The 22,918-nt window shown below is 41.1% G+C and overlaps 1 protein-coding gene across 3 annotated transcripts in view; it reads right to left on the reverse strand.

Moving 5' to 3' along the window:
• Nucleotides 1-11,978: 11,978 nt before the first annotated feature.
• Nucleotides 11,979-22,918, reverse strand: part of SPATS2 (spermatogenesis associated serine rich 2) — a 136,906-nt gene continuing 125,966 nt past the window's right edge. For all 3 annotated transcript variants that reach the window (XM_040341151.1, XM_040341152.1, XM_040341154.1), the window contains 4 exons: nucleotides 17,466-17,575; nucleotides 15,511-15,613; nucleotides 14,527-14,720; nucleotides 11,979-14,395 (listed from right to left, as the gene is read on the reverse strand). In XM_040341151.1, the coding sequence (XP_040197085.1) occupies nucleotides 14,096-14,395; nucleotides 14,527-14,720; nucleotides 15,511-15,613; nucleotides 17,466-17,575 (707 nt within the window). In that variant the 3' untranslated portion in view covers nucleotides 11,979-14,095. The remainder of the gene's footprint in view (nucleotides 14,396-14,526; nucleotides 14,721-15,510; nucleotides 15,614-17,465; nucleotides 17,576-22,918) is intronic.

Below are 22,918 nucleotides of genomic sequence, written 5' to 3' on the forward strand. Positions count from 1 at the left end.
ATGTTCTTTCATTCACTTCCTGGTTAGCGGCGCTCATTCATGTAAGAACTACATTTCCCAGTATGCATTGCGGCACGCCCAGTAATTCACACCTCCTTGAAGTCTCTAACACGTAGAGAGCGTCCTGCCGCACAGATGTAGTTCCCAGGAGGGGGAGAGAACGTCACTGACCACCGCAGTAAAGTCTCCCATCACGGTGGTGAGTAATATTTAGACAAGCAGGAAGTGAACAGAGAAGAAATAGAGCAACTTCTGAGCAAAAACGAACAATGAGGAAGTGAAAAGAGGAATGTCTGCAGGTAAAGGATGCTTATTATGAAAAAAAATGTTTTTCCTTTACAACCCCTTTAATGTGAGTGCTTACTGTAAAGCACAGAGCCCAGATCTCTGTGATGCAAGTCTGAATCTTTCCTTATTTTCTGTATAGTGTAAATAGTGACTGCAACCAGCAGGAAAGTTCAAGCGTCACCTCTCAGATCTATCTGACCTCTTTCAGAGATTTGAAATGCAACTAATTTTCTTAATCCGGTTTCCACGATATTATACAGGATTTATATAGCGCCAACATAAGTGGTCTCAGCGCTTTACAAAATGAGGGCAAACAGTACAGTTATAAAACAATTTAATCGTCAGAAAATAGATGCAGCTGGCAACTCCATAGCATCAAATATATTTATTGTAAAGCCTTCACAGTGAGTACAGACAGCGGCAGATGCGTTTCGGCGATAAGCCTTGTTCACAGCACAGGTTGTCTTCCGGTCTATGGGAGGACACCTCAGCTTGGACTTCAACTTCCAACGTAAGATCTTGATTCCACTGCTGAGCCATATACCCCTTTTGTTTGAACTAAAACAATTTAATACAGGAGGAATCAGAGGGCCCTGCTCATTAGAGCTCACAATCTAGGTACGCTCTCCTCTCCCCACACTATCAACAATAGCGTCTTTTCTCAAAACTCACACCACCTTTTATGCCATCTCTCTCCATAATGTGTACATCTCCTGAATTCACTGACACCCACTTTGCAATAGTCTGTTTATTGCACAGTACATCAAAATATAACTAAAGTTTAAAGCAGTATTAAACCCAAAAGCGAACATATTGCAGCTTGGCATTAGTTAGCTGTGATGGCTGCATTAGTTTCATATTTTTTAGGCTTTCTTCTATTTTCATTTGGTGATCTAGCAAGCATGTTTTTCAACAGAAAAGCTCTCTTGCAGTTATAGAGATGAGACAAACTACCGTATTTATCGGCGTATAACACGCACCCTAACTTTAAGAGGGAAATTTCAGGAAAAAAAACTATCCACAGCACCCTGCGTATAACACGCAGGCACAGTTTACCCTTTATTTTCAGCGTAAAAAAGTGAGCGTTATACGCCAATAAATACAGTATTTAACAGACGGGTACTTAAAATGATCAGCTTTTATTTATGTAAAACCTTTACCCCAAAAGGAAAACAACTGTTTTCTGTAATGGATTATAGATTTCCCGTCTTTTTCTGTTCGGGGTGCAGGGGTAACACAAAATTTGGGATTTTTCAACCCACTAACATTAGTTAAAATCAGACAGTGAATCATCCTAAAGATTTGTCTTACTGCCTTCTGCCCATTTTTGTGCCATAGCATTTCTTGCATTAACACTCAACTGCACATTGATGCAGCATCAAACATGAAGGTCCTGGTCTTGCGACACTTCATTCATGTCAGTACCATTCTACACCTTCAACATAGCAGCTTTCATGAAGTGGAACAAACACCCAAGCACCTATGGAATGTCAACTGACAAATGTACTGTAGTTTACAGTAAGCCCTACCTACCTGCAATAGGTTAGTTGTAGCTGACACAGCCACCCCACTACTTCACACATTAGGAACAAGGTATGAAATATTTCTCTTGCACAAGTACATTTATTCGATTTCCCAGAAATTGCTTTAACAGAATAGAATAAACCAGCATGCAGCAATAGATAACTGATACACTGATATCCCGGCAAAACTTCAGAGCTCCTGCTTTGCAATGGATAGTCAGATGACATTTCATATGTGCCTAGATGTCAGTCCCCTCTTTGGGCACCAGCAAAGACAATATACAATATTAAAAAGGTAGTAAATACAGTGGAGATTGTGCTGGAGAATCCAGACACATAAGCAGCGACAATTTGGCAGCCAGAAGGCTCTGCTTTATGGTATCCTACAACGCATAAAGCAATAGTAGATAGCATTTAAAGAGGAAGTTAAACCAATTGAAAAAAAAAAAAAAAAAAAACCTGCAAGACAAAGGCATAATGAGCTAGGGGCTTGCTGGGGCTTGCTTCCGGGTATCGCGGCTCCGGCACTGTGATTGGCCAGAGCTTCAGTGACGTCACATGCGTGTGGGAGACGCTGGTAACGGCACACAGACTGAAGCAACGGCTCAGTTTGCCCCAGTGCACATGTGCCGATTACATAGGCACATGCAGCGGAATGGGGAAATCTCAACGGTGCAAGTTTAGGAGATATCCTTGGTAGCTACAGGTAAGCCTTAATATAGGCTTACCTGTAGCATAAAGTTGTTTTAGAGGGTTTACAACCACTTTAATGCAGCAGACAGTATTGCAGAGACATTGTGGTGATTGGTGTGAACAGACATGATCAGTGTGTAATGTAGACAGTTTAGGGGAAATTGGCATACAACATTGTGGTGGGGAACCTGAAAGAACAGATATTTTGGACAGTGTAGAGAGAAAGCATTAAACTCCTTGTATTAGTAAGGACACTAGACAAGCGTGTGTATAGCTGTAGACAATAATAAAATAACAAGTTGGAGCTTTTTGGTGGTGAATGGACTTACCCACTATGTCCAGTCCTAATGGCAAAATCCTCTAGAAATGAAATGGGAAGTTCCATTCCTTCTTATTACAACACCTGAGAGGAGAACTGCTTGATATCCATGTGTAATGAGCAATCTTTATAGATGACTGAGATTTAGTATATTGAACACTCACAGGAAATCGGATGAAAATTCATATTGTGGCATGTGCAAAAACACAAAGGTTTCAGCCCAGGTTCACACTGGGCTGTGGGAATGAAGCGGTGCGAGTACAGCTAAACTTGCACGATTTCACTCCTGCTTGTCAGTCCCGATCTCCACCACAATTACAGAGACATCTACACAGATGTCAATGTAAATCGTGGGCCAAAATCGCAAAAAGTAGTACAGAAACGACTTTTTGAAATCGGTGCAGCATCGATTAGAACGGTGCCATTGCCGCCCATTTGACATGTCAAATCGCACCAGTGTGAACTAGGGCTTAACCTTGTAAATTGGGTTTTCAAGATTGTAGTTATTAAAATATTTCTAGATTATTTTCTTAGATAATATTGGCACTATTTGAAGCCACATAAAAGATTTCTATTTAATCTATGGGTTATTTTGGAGGTATGAAGTTGCAGGTATATTTTCATATGGTGTAGACTGATTAAAACTCTGTAACCCCGCAGTCTTCTGTACTGGCAATCACCATCTGGAAATCTGCTGTTTTTCTTTATCTGTGCCTTATGCCAGTATCCTGGCTACCCAAGGCAAAAAAAAAAAAAAAGCATCCCGATACAGAAACCCAGTCCTTTCAAGTGCAAATCATTTTCAGACACTATTACCAGACGCCCATTTTTCATGGAATATTTCAGCTTGTATTTGTTACATTTTCACTCTTGGACTATAGAATCTTCCCCACCCCGTTCCTAAGAATACTTTTCCTAATTTCTCTTACTTTGTGCCAGATATACCAACTGTTCTTGACCCCCCAAGTGCATTTTTGTATGAAGGTCACTACAATGTAGGATGTTTTTGTCAAGATTGTTGACATATAGTGCATATTCACAGCACTTCACTTTTTCCACATTTTGTTATGTTACAGTCCTATTCCAAAATGGATTAAATTCATTATTTTCCTCAAAATTCTACAATACCCATAATGACAATCTTTGCAAATTTATAAAAAAAAATCATATGTACATAAGCATTTAAAGCCTTTGCTCAATACTTTGTTGAAACACATTTGGCACCAATTACAACCTCAAGTCTTTTTGAGCATGATGTTACAAGCTTGGCACACCTATTTTTGGAGCAGTTTCTCCCATTCTTCTTTGCAGGACCTCTGAAGCTCCATCAGGTTAGATGGTTTGCGTCAGTGCACAGCCATTTTTAGATCTCTCCAGTGATGTTCAAGTCTGGGCTCTGGTTGGGACACTCAAGGACATTCATAGTTATCTTGGCTGTGTGCTTAGGGTTGTTGTCCTGTTGGAAGATGAACCTTCGCCCCAGTCAGAGATCCAGAGCACTCTGGAGCAGGTTTTAATCAAGTATTTCTCTGTACATTGCTGCATTCATCTTTCCCTCAATCCTGGACTAGTCTCCCAGTTTCTGCCGCTGAAAAACATCCCTGCTGCCACCACCATGCTTCACTGTAGGGATGGTGATGAGCAGTGCCCGATTTCCTCCAGACATGATGCTTGACATTTTGGCCAACGAGTTCAATCTTTGTTTCATCAGACCAGAGAATTTTGTTTCTCATGGTCTGAAAGTCTTTCAGGTGCCTGTCATGTACCTTTTACTGAGGTGTGGCTTCCATATGGCCACTCTACCATACAGACCTGATTGGTGGAGTGCTGTAGAGATGGTTATTCTACTGGAAGGTTCTCCTTTTTCCACAGAGAAATGCTAGAGCTCTGTCAAAGTGACCATCGGGTTCTTGGTCACCTCCCTGACTAAGGCCCTTCTCTCCAAATTGCTTAGTTTGGCCGGGCAGCCTGTCTCAGAGGTCTACATACAATACCTTAGACTTCATGGCTTGGTTTATGCTCCGACATGCACTGTTAACTGTGGGGCCTTATATAGACAAGTGTGTGCCTTTCAAAATCATGTCCAATCAACTGAATTTACCACAGGTGGACTCTAAACAAGTTGTAGAAACCTCTCAAGAATGATCAGTGACAACAGGATGCACCTGAGCTCAATTTTAAGTGTCATGGCAAAGATTTTCAATACTTATGTACATAGGATATTTTTCATTTCTTATTTTTAACAAATTTGCAAAGATTTCACACAAACTTCTTTCACATTGTCATTATGGGGTATTGTTAGAAGAATTGAGGAAAATAAGCCATTTTGGAATAAGGCTGTAACATAACAAAAAGTGAAGCGTAGTTGAGGCTCTAATTGAGTGTTTTGTTAAACATATTCCCATATTCATAAAGACTGGCGCAGGCATATTTGGTGAAACGGTCTCTCGTGTATTCTAAATGTGGTGAAAAATGCGCCAATTTCGTGTACCTGTCTAGAACTTGTACTTGAGTTGGGCTCATGCTGTGCCACTTTTAGACACTTTTTTTTTTTTAGACACTTTTTCAAAAATCTGTCTGAGCCAGTTTTTCTCTATGTAGGCCAAAAGAAAGTTGGTCCTAATTAGCTCCACTTTTGCATTTTGGGCATTTAATGCAACACAATGTAAAAAAGTGGCACATTTTGAAATGACCTGAATTTGGTGGCCAAGTTGCTGTCAGAACCAAATGTGCCACAAATTCTTCATGAATTTGGTGCAATACATTATGGATTAACACCAGAAAATAGGTGCATCAGCTTTACTTAATTCCCTTCGCTTTACATATATCCCATGCTGCAAGACGGAGTATAGCCTTGCCTCAACCTGAGAAGACCCTCTTGGAAATTTGCATTTTCAAAGCAACGGTAAGATTTTAGGACAACAGTCTGTCAGACAATCCACTGCCAACAAACATATTGTGTGTTCGAGGCTTTAGAGTGATATCGACTACCCAAGCAACAGCCGAGCATAAGAAACAAATGACGGTCACCAAAAGATCTCTGAATATGTTCAGTACAAATTATGCTTATACGCATACACCTCGCTTGTTCAAATGAGGCAAATACAAATTGAAATCTAAATGATAAAATTAAGATGTCAAACTACATTACTTTTGCAACAATTCCTTTCCCCCACTTGTGTTGGGGGTACAGGATCTCTGGTTTCCCCTGGATCACAAACCACATAACTAGTAGTTGTTATTCCCTAAAAGTGCAACCAAGCTAACAAATAGGTCCCCCTTAAAAACAAACAATCAGTATTAAGGTTAGTCAGGTACCATTGAATTTAGCTGAATACTTCCCAACCAGAATATTTTATCACTTTCATTAATAAAACATTACAAACTTGCACTTTTATTGTGAAATAAATATGTAATGAGTGCAGTCATACACAAACTATTTCTGATTCAAAATGTTTTATGTTTAGATCAAATAGTTGTTGAATTTTTTGGGGGAATGTTTCATTACTGACTCCCGTCTTCCCAAAGTTGAAAAGCTTGTAAAATCAGCAAATATAGGAAAAAAACATAACTGCACTTATGTATAGTATTTATTTAAAATTAATTGGCAAGTATTAACAACCAGCATTACTATTCCATTGCCATAATGTGAAATCACACAGGACTCTTTTTACTTGATGTGCATTACTGTGTTGCTCCATTTATACAGGCGAGATTTTCTTTGTAAATTGAAATATGCTGCACTGTTAAATGTACAAGGCCTGATTCACACGTTTGCAGGTGCATTTTTTCAACAAACATCTTTTAACCATTGAAGTCTATGGAACCAAAAACCAGAAAAAAAATAATCTGTCCCTTTCCATAAAATGCAGATGTGAACTACATCAATAGGAAACCATGTTAAATGGACTGTAGTGAGATTCTGCAAAAAACTGAAGATGCACTAAAAAATAAAAATAAAATAAAAATAAATGCATAGGTGTGAACCAGGCCTATGGATTGGAAACTTGGATCCCAGCTACAGTCAAAACATCTTTGTTTTGGGTTGAGTAGAGAAGGATTAGAAGAGCCTCTGACAGGATTCTGTTGCTGTCCATGCTCTCCCTTGCTGGGGACGTCAGTAAATCTCTCCACATAGGACATAAGCAAAATATACAAATTTCGTCGTTTGTGTTAGGACTTCTGAACAATATTTTAACTGCGGACCATGCGTTTCATTGGTGGCAACTACATTATCCTTTATTTGTTTCACATAAGACAGGAAGTGAGGTAAAATCTCCTCAAGGGGGCCATACAAACCAAACCGAAAGAAAGTCTTCCTTACTCCAGCTATTTTTGTGTTGGACTTCAATGCCACTGGGACAAAATATTGGCTAACAAAATGGAGGTGGCCTACTCAGCCATCTTTTTATTGCATTCGTTAGGCAGAAAGTAATATGTAAACTAAGATTAGGATTAAGAATTTAACCCCCAATAACAGATATTTGAACTGCACAATGTGTTAGTTCATTGTATGTAATCTCTGCAATTTGCAGGTGGCAGTGGTTTAGGGCAACCAAATGGGCTTTGGTTACAGAAAAGAACTTGTTGCTAGTGACAATTGTGGTCAAAAGAAAATAGCTTATAAAAGAACAAGTGTATACTGAATTGTAATTTAAAATGGGATTTTTCTACTTGCTATAAAATCCACTTCTTGTAGTTCATTGAGGGACACGGAAGTTCAATAACTCTAGGGTTTTACTGCCACCTACAAGAGAATTTAGAGACAGTGAAAAAAGAAAGAAAAACACAACGGCCAGGCCAGTATAACCCCTCCTGCTCCCAGCATACCTCAGGTTGGTGGAAATCAATACCACAAGCATGAGGGGGTGGGAGTGGTGTCCCTCAAACTACAAGACAAAGATTATGGTACGGACAAAAAAAAACATTTTGATTAACATTTATTAAGGCACATAGGAATGACTGTTGAAACATCTAAACAGCAACCCAACTGAGGGGTGGGCAACAGCAAAACACTAACAAGCCCCCCCCCCCCCCCCCAAAAAAAAACAATAGAAGTGGGAACTATCTGCAGCTCAGGAAGCTGGACCTCAAGCCCCAAAAAGTCATCTGAAAAAATAGCTTGAACATCCAACTGCTATAATGTGGCGAACAAAAAAGACCAGTTGGCAGCTTTACAAATCTAGAAACGAGTAGCCCGGTGCCTAAATTCCCAAGACAAAGCCCGACAGACCTTAGAAAGCTAAAGAAAATTGGTATAGAATGGTATAGACTCAAGCAGAGGACAAAATACTAAACCGTCTGTGTCGGGCACTTTGAAGGTGTGCTGCAGTGGATAGAGCTAGAGGCACCTGGGGCAGCTAGACTGCCCTCCTATGCATGTATAGTCTGACATGTTGAGCTGCGGAGTAGATGGCAGAGTAGCTCTGGGTACAAGGTTGAGTCTTGAGTATTTCTGTAGTGGTTGCTGGTGGTGAAAGGGGAGGGGGGTTTACATGGTTAAAGGTCACCAGGCCATTGTAGGTAGACACTATTACCAAACTGAGGAGGGATCCTAAATTTCACCTGCAGCAGTATAACCCAAGTCATTGAATTTGTGTCAATCAACGAATGCTTAAGAAAAAAAAACAAAAACCTTACTGCCAAACAGAAGGCATCATTATTTCTTCAATCGTACTTTTACAGTTTCAGAACGCCACTAAAGTTCCCATACAAATTCAAGATGTACCTATTCTTGCATTACAAGCGTTTGGGATTTTGGCTGTAGTGAGTGTCTGCTGTTCAAAAAAACTAAAGTGTAGGTTTTTCCCTAACAGATTTAATGTAATACATTTTATAGTCTTCTGAAGAATAATCACTAAAACATAAAACATTGGTATAAGAATGGCTATAATAATTTGTAGGCCACATACACGACAAGAGCTTATACACCCAAAGACGGCAGTCTTTAGATTAGGTGGTTTTCACATCACATGCCTTTTTTCTTTATTTTCATCTGGTAAACCTGCAAATAGCATACTTCCTGTTCCAGAGCCGCTACCCTTTTCCATTGTATGCTACTCAAGGTAGACTTCAAAAAGATCTTCCTTTCTTTGACTACATTACACAGGGGGTGGGGGGGATTAGACATTTACAAAAATAAGAGAATATCTGTGCTTTTCAGTTTAGCTCACACTGTATTGCTAGCAAAAATCTGATTTTATTTTTTAGAAAGGTACTTGGTTTGAAAAATGAAACTAATACAAGCGCCGCATCTAGGGATTTGTAGGATCAAATACAATTTTGGTGTGAGAGAATTGCCCATCTGCCTTGTTTAGCACAGATGAAGGGATATGTTGAGAGATTTTCCATTCAGCCCTCAGACATGTGTATGCCTGGTTTTGGAGGAGGTATCTCATAATGTGTTCATCAAGTAACATGCAGCTATTTTTATCTAAACATTATTTAACATACCGGTCTGACAGTATAATGTAATGATTGTAAAGGGTAGAAGAAAAAATAAATACAGTGTAGCAAAAAAAAAAAAAAAACACGAACTAATGAAGACTAATATCCCATTGGCTACTGTGTATCATTAAACACCACTGCCTGTGGTTTCTCAGGAGAATTGCAAGTTCAATTGAAAGAGTACCTTTTGTTTATATATCCTTCTATAATCTGATTTAAAATGTACAATTCTAAGCCATACCTCTGTTATCCTTGCAACAATAAATAAACCCAATAAAAATATGTCCATTTTCTTTTACAGGTTTCCATTGGCTTTCCAGCTTGAATCCCCCAATGTGCATAGCTATAGCTAATGAGAAAAGGGAATGATTAGCAACCACCCATACAGAGATTTTTCCCAACAAGTTGGGAAACATGTGGTGATCGTGACTTAAAAGGGGAGTGTCAGCCTTTTTTATGTTTATTAAAAGTCAGCAGCTTCAAAAAGTGTAGCTGCTGACTTTTAATAAACAGACACTTACCTGCTCCACGGTCCAGCGATGCGGCCGCCCGGAGCGCCGCTCCTCTCCACCTCCATTCAGACTGTGGGCACCCGGCCGTGACAGCTTTCGCCTTCATGGCCGGGCACGCACGAGCCACGGCATCGGAGTGGACAGGCGATCTTCTGGGATCTGTCATGTGTCCCAGGAGATCGCCTAGAGGGAGGGGCCGCCGAAGGCGAGAGGGGGAGTCGCCTAGGCGGTCCCTGGGCGGAAGGAGGAAGTGGGACAGGAAGTCCCACCCCTACCGAAGCCCCCCCCCCCCCCAAAAAAAATTACATGCCAAATGTATCATGCAAGGGGACGAGGAGTGCTTAAAGCGGAAGTTTCATTTTTGGGTGGAACTCCGCTTTAAGTCTCGAACGTAGTTAAGTACACTACATTGTTTTTAAGCTCTGTAGCACCATCCTTTGGGTATCTTCTGCCAATGTTGTGTTTGGTGAGCATTGTTTCCCAACATGCGTGTTCGTACTTTGGACTTTTGTACACACGATCGGAAAATCCAATAGACGGGTGTCCATGGAAAATTTTAAAGCCTGCCATCCAACGTTTATCTACAGAAAATCTGACAATAAATGTCCGATGTACGGATTTTACGCCAACAGGCTGTCAACACAATTCCCGTTGGAAAATCTAATCGTGTGTATGAGGCTTAATATTCAAAATTGTTTATTGCTTATTTTTAAAGCAAAAATGCCCCACACCTCGCCAGACTAACGAAAATCTGAATATTTTAGACACAAGAAGTCTTCCATATTCTGCTGACTATACTGGGTACAAATCTACCCAATTTACCATCACATTACAATTCTATATCTGTATGATAAACATTTAAAATTCCCATCAACACCAACATGCTAGGTTGGCCAGCATTAATAGGACTATAATCCCCTTGATGTAATCTCAACACACTACTTTAAATTGGTTTTAAAGTCTAAACATTTTTTTCTACATTCCCTGCATTAAGGTAAAAAGTAGCAGTATCAGCGTGTGGCTTACTATGGAGGTAAACACAGAAGGCGAGGAGCAGAGAATGCCAGCGGGTCCTAGAAGAGCAAGTTCAGGGCCGCTCTGTGCAATACCAATGCACAGAGAAGGCAAGTTACACTTTTTTTTTCTTAAAATCACCAAACATCCTTTTTTAACCACTTTAAGATTACCTTGTACTACAATGTTAGATATTTCAGACAGTATGTAACATGATATATGTTATATGATCTTGATTACTAGTTAATTTGGAAGGCAAATCTTGGACATCCACTCCGGTGATGTTGGCACTGGAGGCCCAGCTTGCACACAATATTAAATGGACCTCTTATTTAGCAGCAGGGAATGTTTTTTTTTGTGAATAAGCAAGCATGTTATTCTTAACTGCTCTGTGCAAAGGTTTTACACAGAGCAGCCCTGATCCTCCTTTTCCTGTGCCCCCCACAATAGCTCCTGGCTCCCCCCCCCTTTGAGTGCCCCCATAGTAAACTGCTTGCTTTGGCAGCACTCGTGCAGGTTTGCTCCTGAGCCGGCTGTGTGTCCTTTGACAGTGTGCAGCTTGGCCCAGTACTCCCTAACTTGACAGCAGTGGGAGCCATCTGCTCCAGTCGCTCTGTCCAATGAGGCATGAGGGGAGAGAGAGGGAGAGACCTGAAAGAGCTACTACTCATGCACGTCACTGGATCGAGAGTGGACTCATGTAGTTATAAAAGAGGCTTTGGGGGGGCGCTTGCAGGAGGTTTTTTCTTTTAGAACCACTTTAATAAGATACCACCCAAGTAAAACTATTTCCCGCGGAAATGATGTGGCTTCTGCTATACATGATGTGACCTTTTCTCCTCACTTAATGTCCCTTTCGGTTATAGTCCACTCTTCCTTTCAGGTTGTTTTTCCCCCATCTATTAATTGCATCCTGCTTCTAGTGGCTTCTCCAACTCACGTGAAGGCAGAGCTGTGAGTTGGAATGACCAGGGGTGGATGCCTCTGTAATTTTGCCCTCCGTTTTATTTTTTTATAATACCTATTGTGGTGCACACAGGAATTATATGGAATACATAACAGCGACTTCACCTATGGTCTTATGGCTAAACCACAACCTTCACAATAAAGCAGCAACAAACCACCTGATGCTACTTGATAAAGTATAAACCTAGAAGGACAGAAGACAAAGAAACAGAAAAATAACGAGAACAAAATAGTATATTTAGAGCAACATTTTACAAACCTAGTAATGCAGTCAGTTGTGTTTTTATAGAGGCTTCACTAAGGCATATTTTATCTTACAAGAAATTTGACTGCAGTACTTGTGTAGTGCATGCACAGTATAACAGACACACATGGTCAGGAAAAAATATGCATGTCTTGATGAAGGCTCTGGGTAAAGGGATGTTTAATAGCACTGTGAATGTAGAAAACATAAAAAATAAAGAGTGGCAAGCTGTGTTTGAGATACTTATAATTTTTTTCTCCAATCAACACAGAGTTTTACCACTTCTTAATCTCCGAAACCCTCAGCCTACCAATGAAGGAAATCACTGACGTCACATGCAAATGACCAAAGTGTGGTCACATCAAGATCAATGTATGCCAAAAAATGTATCAAATAACGGGGCAATATGCCACCGCTAATGACAGTCTGGAATAAACACATGTGGCCCTTTTTTTATACCATTGGATTGACTCCAGATTGCAAGTCAAATGACTATCCATGCAATACCTCAACATTGTTCATTTCTGGAAAGCTTATTCTCCCATTCTAATTCATTAAAATGTTCCTTTCTTATAACTGAACTATGTTGATATCCCTGGAGCACATGTTGGAGCCACAGGGTTGTCTTCATAGGGAAAAAATGCGTTCCCTTGCTTCGCTAAGGAATGTTATATGCAGCTGCAGTAATGGCAAATGGCCAGATAAGGGAAACAGCTAGAAGATGTACAAAGTTCTGAACTACACGATCAGGCCTCTCCTTCATTTTTGTTGCATAACACCTGCAATGGATACATGTAATGCATTTAATATCACATAATAGTTATGTGTTGTACTATGGAAGTATCAACACTATAGCCCTTAGAATAGAGGTGATTTATCATATTACTAAAACTAAACCAATCCTAACTTTGCAATGAACAAAAGAAAAACAAGACACATGAATATTGGTGAAAGGTGCATCTTTGGACAAGAGAAAACGGTAAGGAAGAGGGCACTGTCATGATGAATTCACAGAATCATATGGGAACAAACAGCTTGCAGCCTGCTGTCTATTAATCAGCCACAGCGACAGGACAGTGCAATTTTATTAAAACAAAAACAAATTGCGTAAAAAGGAGCAAGAAAGAAGGGAAGGTGGAAGAAATAAGACTAGATTAGCTCCAAATGGACTCTGAAATCCTGAGCAGTAGAGTCTAAAAGTTGGTTCTAGGTACCGAAGAAAATTATTTCTAAAAGAACAGATGCACTGGCCGAATATTAGGGAAAACAGTGGCATGCCTGACCATGTCCTCACACTCTGCTGTCAACCTGTTTTCATTCATTCAGAATATTTAGGAACGAATACAGCTTCAGCATCCTAAAAAATTAATGCTTCCTTCCTAACTCAGCCCAATAATAATAATAATAAAAAAAAAAAAAACTGTATTCAGGGAATGTATGAAAGGGTGGGAATGAGAAGAATCTGCTTACCCCATTACAAAAACAAGGCACTTTAAAGACAGAGAAATGGGTTTTTCTTGGGAGTAACTTGAGATAAAGGGACAAACGAGAAATACAATGTTGAAAAGCTCCAAATATTGGCCACAGAACCGCTGCTTTCATGACACTGGCTAATTTACTCTGTATAAACAAGCACAGACTGAATAACTCAAGAAGCTGCAAGTTGCTGGGAGCCCATGAGCTAGAATTTTGCAAAGTTGTCATTACAGCAGTGGAAAAAGCTGGCATGCCACTAGAACGACATGTTCTGTCTCAGCCAGCAACTGTCCGTTCTCACAGACAATCATCATCTGATAGTGAGAGAAACAGGGATACAAAACACATTGTGGAACTCCTAGAAGAGCCCATTGTTGAATTAGAAGCAATTGCTTGAAGTCTAATGCAACAGTCCATTTAACACATTGAAAAGAAAGAGGCTGAAAGTGAGGCTTTGAAAAAAAATATATAAGACAGGATAAAGAGGAAAAAGTGGCACGGAACAGCTGGCTGTAAACGTTTCTCTTTGTTAATAAACCTAACAGTTTTCTAAAGTCAAGTTATGGAGTTGAACATTGAAAGTGCGGACTAAAGGCATGAAGTTCTTTCCAACTCAGGAGGCAGATGGGTTCCCTCTCGGCTTACGCTGTGGTAGGGCCTTGTTTTCAGGGTCTAAAACCCCTGTTTGGACGGGCTCTGAGGTGGCAGCAGGTCCATTCGTGCCGGAATAGGTGGATGTCTGGTCACCGGGCTGACGATGTGCCTGAGGATTGTAGCTCTGGTTTCGTGGATTGGAATGATACCAGTTGTTGTTCCGGTTTCGGTTGTCGTATCTCAGATTATTAGTTTGGTAGTTTTGTCGTTGGCCCTGAGGTCGATAACCTTGCCCTGGTCTTTTATTGGCTGGAGGTCCCTTAAGGATTCGAAAAAATAAAAAAAAGGTAAAGTAACCATTTCAAAAGTCCAATGATAAAAAATACACATAAAATTATATTGTATTTATGTTTGATCAAAATGTTCCCAAATGGGAAATAAAGCAATTACCTGTCTTGGAGGCTGTCTGGGGCCATAATGACTTGTTGCCACAGGTGAGTCTCCTGAGACTGTAGCCTTTCGATTGGATGAAGTAAGGCTTGGATTAGAGGAGATTTCAGTAGTGGATGGAGCAGAGGTATTACTGGGACTTGTTAGGGAACAACAGCGAGAGCGAGCAGAATAATTGTTCTTTGGATGGGAAACTGAAAAACCAGAAAAACAGAATACAATATGTTGGACTTTGTTGCAGCAGGTTGAAGAAAAACATCCAGCTAGCTAGCATTCCAAACCATTTAATCTAATGCAGCCAGTTACAAAAATAAATAAATAAATAAAAGTCATTATGTATTAAAAACAAGTTGAAGCATGCAATCATACGGAAAGGTTAACTTGCGATTCATAAGCATTATTGTTATATGGGTGATGTATCAAATTCTAGAGATTACACTATCTGTAGATGACAGTTTTGTGGTATCCATTGGGTTTCACACAGTTCCAAAGTGATACTAAAGGCTACAATAAAAATTAAAAATAAAATAAATAAAAAGGTGAAGAGGATTATACAATATTGCACAGAAAGATCACTTTAAGGGGTTGCAATTCAGCCATAACACTCCCACAGGAAAGTTATCAACATTCTCCCAGATGAGAAAAACAGGCAATAGGTGGCTTCTCTATTGTTTTTTTTTTTTTTTTTTTTTTTTTAGGAACTTTGAGCCTAGGTTCACACTGCTGCGAATTCAAAATCGCGGTAAAATGCGCGATTTTACCGCAATTTAATGTAAATCGCGGCCCGAAATCGCAAAAAGTAGTACAGGAACTACTTTTTGAAATCGCAGATGCGGCGTCGCACTGATTAGGACAGTGCCATTGCCGACAATTGCCGCCGATTTGAGATGCGATTTGACATGTCAAATCGCATCTCAAATCGTTCCAAATCGTACCCAGTGTGAACCAGGGCTAAGGCACAGTACACAATTAGCCGACACAAACCTTGTCCAAAAGACTCTAAGCTCTTCTTCACAGGTTCCAAGTCAGCTGTGAAGCGTGCAGCACGACCCATTTCCTCATCATACTTCCGCTCACTGACAAAATGCTAGAAGACAAGTGATACAAAGTGATGCCACAGGTTAATCAAGAATAAAATGTTTACAGATGATCAAATTTACATGTTGAAATGTCTGAAGAAAATTGCATTAACAAAACAGTAAAAGAGGAAGGACTATGAATTAAAGTGGTTGTAAACCCCAAAAAAAAAAAAAGAAAAAAAAAAATGTATTTGGCTGGCACAATGTATAGTGTAGGATTTCGGCAAATCTTTGCCCAGTCTTGCTAGAAAGAGTTAATCCAGCTCTGAGCAATCCTTTTATCTTTTTTCAGTGCAATAAAACAGACAAATGGAGAAAACCCTGTCTGTTCTTCCCCCCTGCTGCGAGTGACAGGTGATTTACATATCTCATACAGGAGCCCAAGACCCCTTTCACACTGAGGAGTTTTTCAGGCGGTTCAGCGCTAAAAATGGTGCCTAAATACTGCCTGAAAAACTCCTGCCCTGCAGTCTCCGTGTGAAAGCCCAAGTGCTTTCACTCTGAGGCGATACGCTGGCGGGACCGCTCGAAAAGTCCTGCCAGCAGCATCTTTGGAGCGGTGTGTTTACCGCTCCTTCACATTGAAAACAATGCGACACCGCGGCTATACCGCCGGCAATGCGCCTCTGCCATGGCGAATAGAATTTTCGTCCTGGCGCCTGGGGGTTTGTCAGCCCCAGTGGCTGTAGCGTGAGGGGGCAGCCGGGCATAATGGGAGTTGTGGAATGTCAGTCTTAACACTGCCGATATAACACTGACCGCACCTCTGCCAGCAGAGTGTGGAGAATCCTCCTCCCTTCTCCACACTGTTGGCAGAGCAGCGCGGCAGTATGAAATTGTAGGGAGAGAGGAGCTGTCAAAATTGAGGTTGAATGTCGGGGGTGGGCGGGACCCAGCTAACCAACACCTGCCAATGTGATGGGCTCTGGGCAGGCCGCTACATGTATGAGCCCCCGCCCTTTCTTAAACAGCCCAATCATTAGCTGGATAGCTGCTGGGTCCTGCCCACCCCGGGTCCCACTCAGCTCCAACATCACGCTGAATTTGTCAGCTCCTCACTCCATACAGTTTCACACACACCACGGCACTGCAGAGAGCATTCAGTTTTAGTTACACCATCGGCTGTGAAACCTGCCAGTGCCACCTGCCAACCAGTGCCATCTGCCAGTGCCAAGTAGTGCCATCTGTCAGTGTCACCTGCTAATTGGTGCCAACCAGTTCCACCTATCAGTGCGAATCCATGCCTGCCAATGCCACCTGCCAGTGCCACCTGCCAAAAAATAAAATATAAATCAGCCTAAAATATTGGCATCATATCTCGGCCATCAGCCACCCCAATTTCTAAATATCGGCCAGAGAAAAAACAATATTGGTCGACCTCTAATTAATGCCATCCCATCCGTGCTCATCAGTGCAGTGTCATCAATGCCCTCTCATCAGTGAATACGATTTTTTTTTTAGCAAAAAAGAAAAAACTCACATTGCTGAAAACTGGCCTGGGCAGGAAGGAGGTGAAAGTAACCAGTAGGCAAGTGGTTAAAAAAAACTGTCTCCCAACTTTTTTAGCTGGCCCCTAGATTTAAAGCAAATTTGTCAAGCCCTGTCATAACAAACCTTTTGTTACAATGCAAAAGTAACCGGAGGGGAAAAGGCAGCTGCACAGAACATAAACTACCTGAAATTCATTAGACCTACTCCAGTTGCTACTGTGATTGCATAGCTTGGAAAACACATGTTATTTTAGTATGCAGCTCAGTTACATCCACAGTTCCACCATAACTTCCCGACAATGGAAGAAATCAAAATTGTTGGACATTTTGATTTTATGTGTGACCATATTCAAAAATTGGGAAGGCCAACCTTAATATCAGCACGGAGCTCTGCCAGCTGCTCTTCAGACATGCGCACAGCCACATCTGTGAGTTTCTTCAGCTCTTCTGCTTTCTTATGTCGGCTGTCCAGAATCTCCACTGTGAAGAGATACACAGAAGACATTAACAATGACACAGTTGCCGAATCTGCCTTGGTGTAAAATGACAAGCATCTGAAGGTCATTTAGGCATTGCTTTAATGTCATTCCTTAATTCACCAGTATTTTTTTTGATACAGTGGGAATAAGAAATATGTACTTACTGTAATATCCCCACAAAAAACAAGGCATGCGGTCACTAAATAATAATTCCACTTTGTTGAGAAAGAAATGTTCCCCTTTGGGTGATCTATGTAAATTGCAAGGATTTTTATAAAACTTTGTTGCAAATTCCTACTCTTTATTATTCTTAAGAAATAGCGGTTGATTTGTACATGTGCAGAGTGAATCTATAAGGAAGTGGTTTTATAATTATTATCAATCAGCTGCTGCACCTGCAGGGCTGTAATGAGGAAAGTTGCAGGGTCTGCATCCCTTTAGATGCGATATTTCCTTTTGAGAGTAGCTCACCAAAAACATTTCTGTTGCAGGGGTGGCTCAAAATCTGATTTGTAACGTAGTGCAGACCTCCGGGAAAATCAGAAAAGCCAATCACACAGGTAGTAAATGGCATGGGGGGGGGGATATTCTGTACCCCAAGCATATTGCATTTTACAGAAAGTTACAGAACTCCAGTATGAAAAAGGCAAGGTCATTTTTGATAACATTCAATTACAATGGGACTTCAGTTGCAATTGTATACTTTTTTTTTTTCAAATCCATTTCATTTCCCACAAAAGTGGAGTTACCCATAAACTGGCTAACAGGGTTAAAGGGGTTGTAAAGCTAAAAAAAAAAAAAAAATCCTAAATAGCTTCCTTTACCTTAGTGCAGTGCTCCTTCACTTACCTCATCCTTCCATTTTGCTTTTAAATGTCCTTATTTCTTCTGAGAATTCCTCACTACCTGTTCTTCTGTCTGTAACTCCACACAGTAATGCAAGGCTTTCTCCCTGGTGTGGAGTGTCGTGCTCGCCCCCTCCCTTGGACTACAGGAGAGTCAGGACGCTCTCTACGTTGCAGATAGAGAAAGGAGCTGTATGTTCGTTGGCGTACTGAATCTCCTGTAGTCCAATGGAGCGGCGAGCACGACACTCCACACCAGGGAGAAAGCCTTGCATTACTGTGTGGAGTTACAGACAGAAGAACAGGTAGTGAGGAATTCTCAGAAGAAATAAGGACATTTAAAAGCAAAATTGAAGCATGAGGTAAGTGAAGGAGGACTGCACTAAGGTAAAGGAAGCTATTTAGGGATTTTTTTTTTTTACCTTTACAACCCCTTTAAAAGTAAAGTTTTATTAAACCTTCATGTTACTTAGAAGGTTTTTCTGTCCGTGTTCCCTTTAGAGAGATTTCTGACAGAGGTTCTAATCCTTCGCCTTTGTATCAAAAAAGCACTTGCCCTTGCTTGTCAATATCAGGCAATTGTTTCAGCCCACAGAAACATAACTGAATCTTACCTTGGATCTTCCATCTTGCACTGGGAAAAGCACAGGCTGCTTTAGACTACACAAAAATCTGAATCTTATTCTCATCTCATATATAATGCAAAATTAGGTATATTATGGCGAATTAAAGTGGAACTTTACCCAAAAAAGGGTAACTTCTGCTTGTTTGTCTCCTCCCCCTTCTTTTCAGTATTTTGTACCAATTGTTTTTGGGGGTGAGGTTGGGTACCTGCTCCTCCCTTCCTCTTCCCCCAAAAGCCCTGGGGGGCCATTCACAAATTGCAGCACAGCTTGCGCAGAGTAAAGCCGTGAGGTTTCACAGCTGGTTTTTCTTAGTTAGGATGCTGGCGTTGGGGACCTGAAGCCCAGTGAAGAATGGGCTTGGGTGAGGACAGTGCTGGATCCCTGGACAGGCAAGTGTCCTTATATTTAAAGGCAGTAGCTACATTTGTAGCAGCTGACATTTTTCTTTTTAGGGGGCGGGTTCTGCTATCATTTGTATGAATTCCGACAAACAGAAATATTTTCCAATATGGTTACACAAAGTGTATCAAGACAAAAACACTCCTCTCTTTCACTAATCTTATCTACATACCCCAAAACCGGAGTGCTATTCGTTTGTCTAGAGTGCACTACTTTATTGAAGCCATGTACATCAAATACAGTACGATGAGGTGACACGCATGCTTAAACTGCTGGAAGTTATATCCCAGGCTTTTACCAAGTTAGGTACCATTTTTACATACAGACATTACTTTTGACGTCACAGGCACCATGTCAACACGACAATGGGAGTTTAGACCTGCCAGGTGCCTGGACTGACACCCGTCTCAGCCTCTTAGCGAGCCGCTGAGATGGCCGCTCCCCACCCCTCCACAGCTCAGCGTTCCAATGAGCAAGGAGGGAGCAGAGCGGAAAACTGTTGATTGACAGTTAGCAGCTCTCTGCTCAGGGAGCTGTGAGAACCGAGCCATCGGTGGTGTTCGATTGCTCGGTTCTCAGTGCAGAGGTGTCGGGGGACAGATGCAGCATCGGACCCAAGTAGGATTATGAAAACTGAAAATGCTTACTGTCCCTGGCCTGTCCCCTTTATTCATTGAATTTAAGTTCATTCAATCATGATGCCTAGTATTACATGTGGGCATTATCTGGAGTAGTCGGGCTAAAAATGCCCAATCCTCCAGGCAGACATCCACCTCTCAAAGAATTTTCATATTTGCATAACTCCTTCCAAGAACCAGCCCTCTGCTTGCATTAGGGCTGAGGGTTCCTGAAAAATGTACCAAGGCAGTGTGTTGTGAGGTTTCAGCAAGCTATATACAGCCGTGGCCATGACACAAATATAAACATTTTCACAAAGTCTGCTGCTTCAGTGTTTTTAGATCTTTTTGGCAGCTGTTACTATTAGGGGTGCAACGGATCAGATCGATCCTCGGATCAGGAGTCACGGATCGGATCATTTTCGGATCAGCAAAAAAAAAAAAAGTCCCTTTTCATCGGTCCAAAAAAAATAAATATATATATATATATATATATATATATATATATATATATATATATATATATATATATATATATATATATATATATATATATATATATATATATATATATATATATATATATATATATATATATATATATATATATATATATATATATATAAAAATATAATCACACACACTTTATAGTCATTGTCAGAACTGGGGGGAAATAACATGCAGTAGTAGTAAATAATCTTGCTGTAAAAACAGCAAGATTGTACTTTTAACAAGTCCTGTCCAAACAGCCTCTAATCCACCCTTGTGAATTGCTACTGTGCCGAGTGCTCTTTTTTTCTTTTTCCCCTCTCCAAGTCTGCTTGCCAGAGCCCAGTGCACAGCGTGACACGCCTCCCCAGGGAGGCGTGTCACGCTGGACTCTGGCAAGCACACTGGGTGGAGCAAGATGGCCGCCGCTCCGGAGCTAGGCCGAAGCCGGAGACTTTCCTAGGCCTAGGCTCCGGAGCGCTCCGCGGATCGCGGGGTGTGCCGATCCGAGCGGGGTGACCCGTTCGGATCACGGATCGGTGACGATCCGTTGCACCCCAAGTTACTACGATATACTGAAGTAGAATTACAAGCATTTCATAAGTGTCAAAGTATTTTACTGACAATTACATTAAGTTTATGTAGAGTCAAATATTTGCAGTGTTAACCATTCTTTTTCAAGACCTCTGCAATTCACCCTGGCATGTTGTTAATCAACTTCTGGGTCACATACTGACTGATGGCAGCCCATTCTTGCATATTCAATGCTTGAAATATGTCAGAAATTGTGTGGGGTTTTTTGATTACCCGCCTCTTAAGGATTGGACACAAATTAAGGTCTGGGGAGTTTCCTGGCCATAGACCCAAAACTGTGATGTTTTGTTCCCCAAGCCACTTCCTTATCACTTCTGCCTTATGGCAAGGTGATCCATCAAGCTGGAAAAGGCATTGTTCATCACAAAAATGGATGGTTGGGAGAAGTTACTTTCGGAGGATGTTTTTGTACCATTCTTTATTCATGGCTGTGTTCTTTGGCAAAATTGTGAGTGAGTGAGTCCTCTCCCTTGGCTGAGGAGCAACCCCACACAAGAATGGTCTCAGGATGCTTTACTGTTGGTATGACACAGGACTGATGGTGGTGCTCACCTTTTCTTCTCCAGTTGACTCAAACAACCGGAAAGGGGATTCAGAGAAAATGACTTTACCCCAGTCCTCAGCAATCCAATTCCTGTACCTTTTGCAGAATATCAGTCTGTCCCTGAGGTGTTTCCTAGAGAGATGTGGCTTCTTTTTTGCCATTCTTGACACCAGGCCATCCTCCAAAAATATATGCCTTACTCTGCCTACAGATACATTCACACCTGCCTGCTGCCTTTCCTGAGCAAGCTCTGCACTGGTGGTGCCATGATCCTGCACCTGAATCAGCTGTAGAAGACAACCCTGGCGCTTGCTGAACTTTCTTGGACGCCCTGAAGCCTTCTTCACAAATGCAGCGGAAATGTATTTTATGGGATTAAGTTAATTTTCATGGCAAAGAGGAACTTTTCATTTAAATGCAATTCATCTGATCACACTTCATAACATTCTGGAGAATACATCATAAAAATGGAGGCAGCAGACCTTTGTGAAAATAATATATGTGTCAATCTCAAACCTTTTGGCCACGACTGTACGGGGCGGCACCTTCCACCAGCCATGATCAGTCAGCATTGCATGGTGAAGTACAGAGACCTAGTGATGACCACATTGGGTCTAAAATAATGTAAGCAATGAAAACAAGTTGTCATTTAAAATTATCATTAACATATTGATGAGGGGAGTAAAGAATGCATCAGGGAATTCAAACTAAAGCTGAAGTTTAATCTGCTTGTGAACACACTAATACAGTGGTCATCAACCCTGTCCTCAGGGCCAACTAACAGGCCAGGTTTGCAAGATAACTTAAATACATGACAGGTGATATCATTTGCTGCTCAGCGATTGCAGTATTCTAGTCTGTATCTCCCTAAGGTAATACATAAAAACCTGGCCTGTTAGTGGGCCCTGAGGACAGGGTTGATGACCACTGCTGTAACAGAGACTCTACATGACTCACTGTGGGCCCCAGGTATAAAATAATTTGATAGCTAGAAGGCCCCATATACATATGTGTGCTCTAATGCACTGCATCCATATGCTATTTATTCATGCAATTTTAAACTGTGAGATAATGTAAACATCACTGTGTAAACATCACTGTGCATGAGGCCCATGCTATATGAAAGGGAGACTATGGCAGTGACGTAAAGGGACTGGTTTCCCACACCACAGCGGAGCAGCAAGCGGCCGAGGGGTACTGTGATGTGATAGTAGAAACATGAAATTCAGA

Source organism: Rana temporaria, chromosome 2 (genome assembly GCF_905171775.1).
Source record: "Rana temporaria chromosome 2, aRanTem1.1, whole genome shotgun sequence".
Classification (NCBI taxonomy): domain Eukaryota; kingdom Metazoa; phylum Chordata; class Amphibia; order Anura; family Ranidae; genus Rana; species Rana temporaria.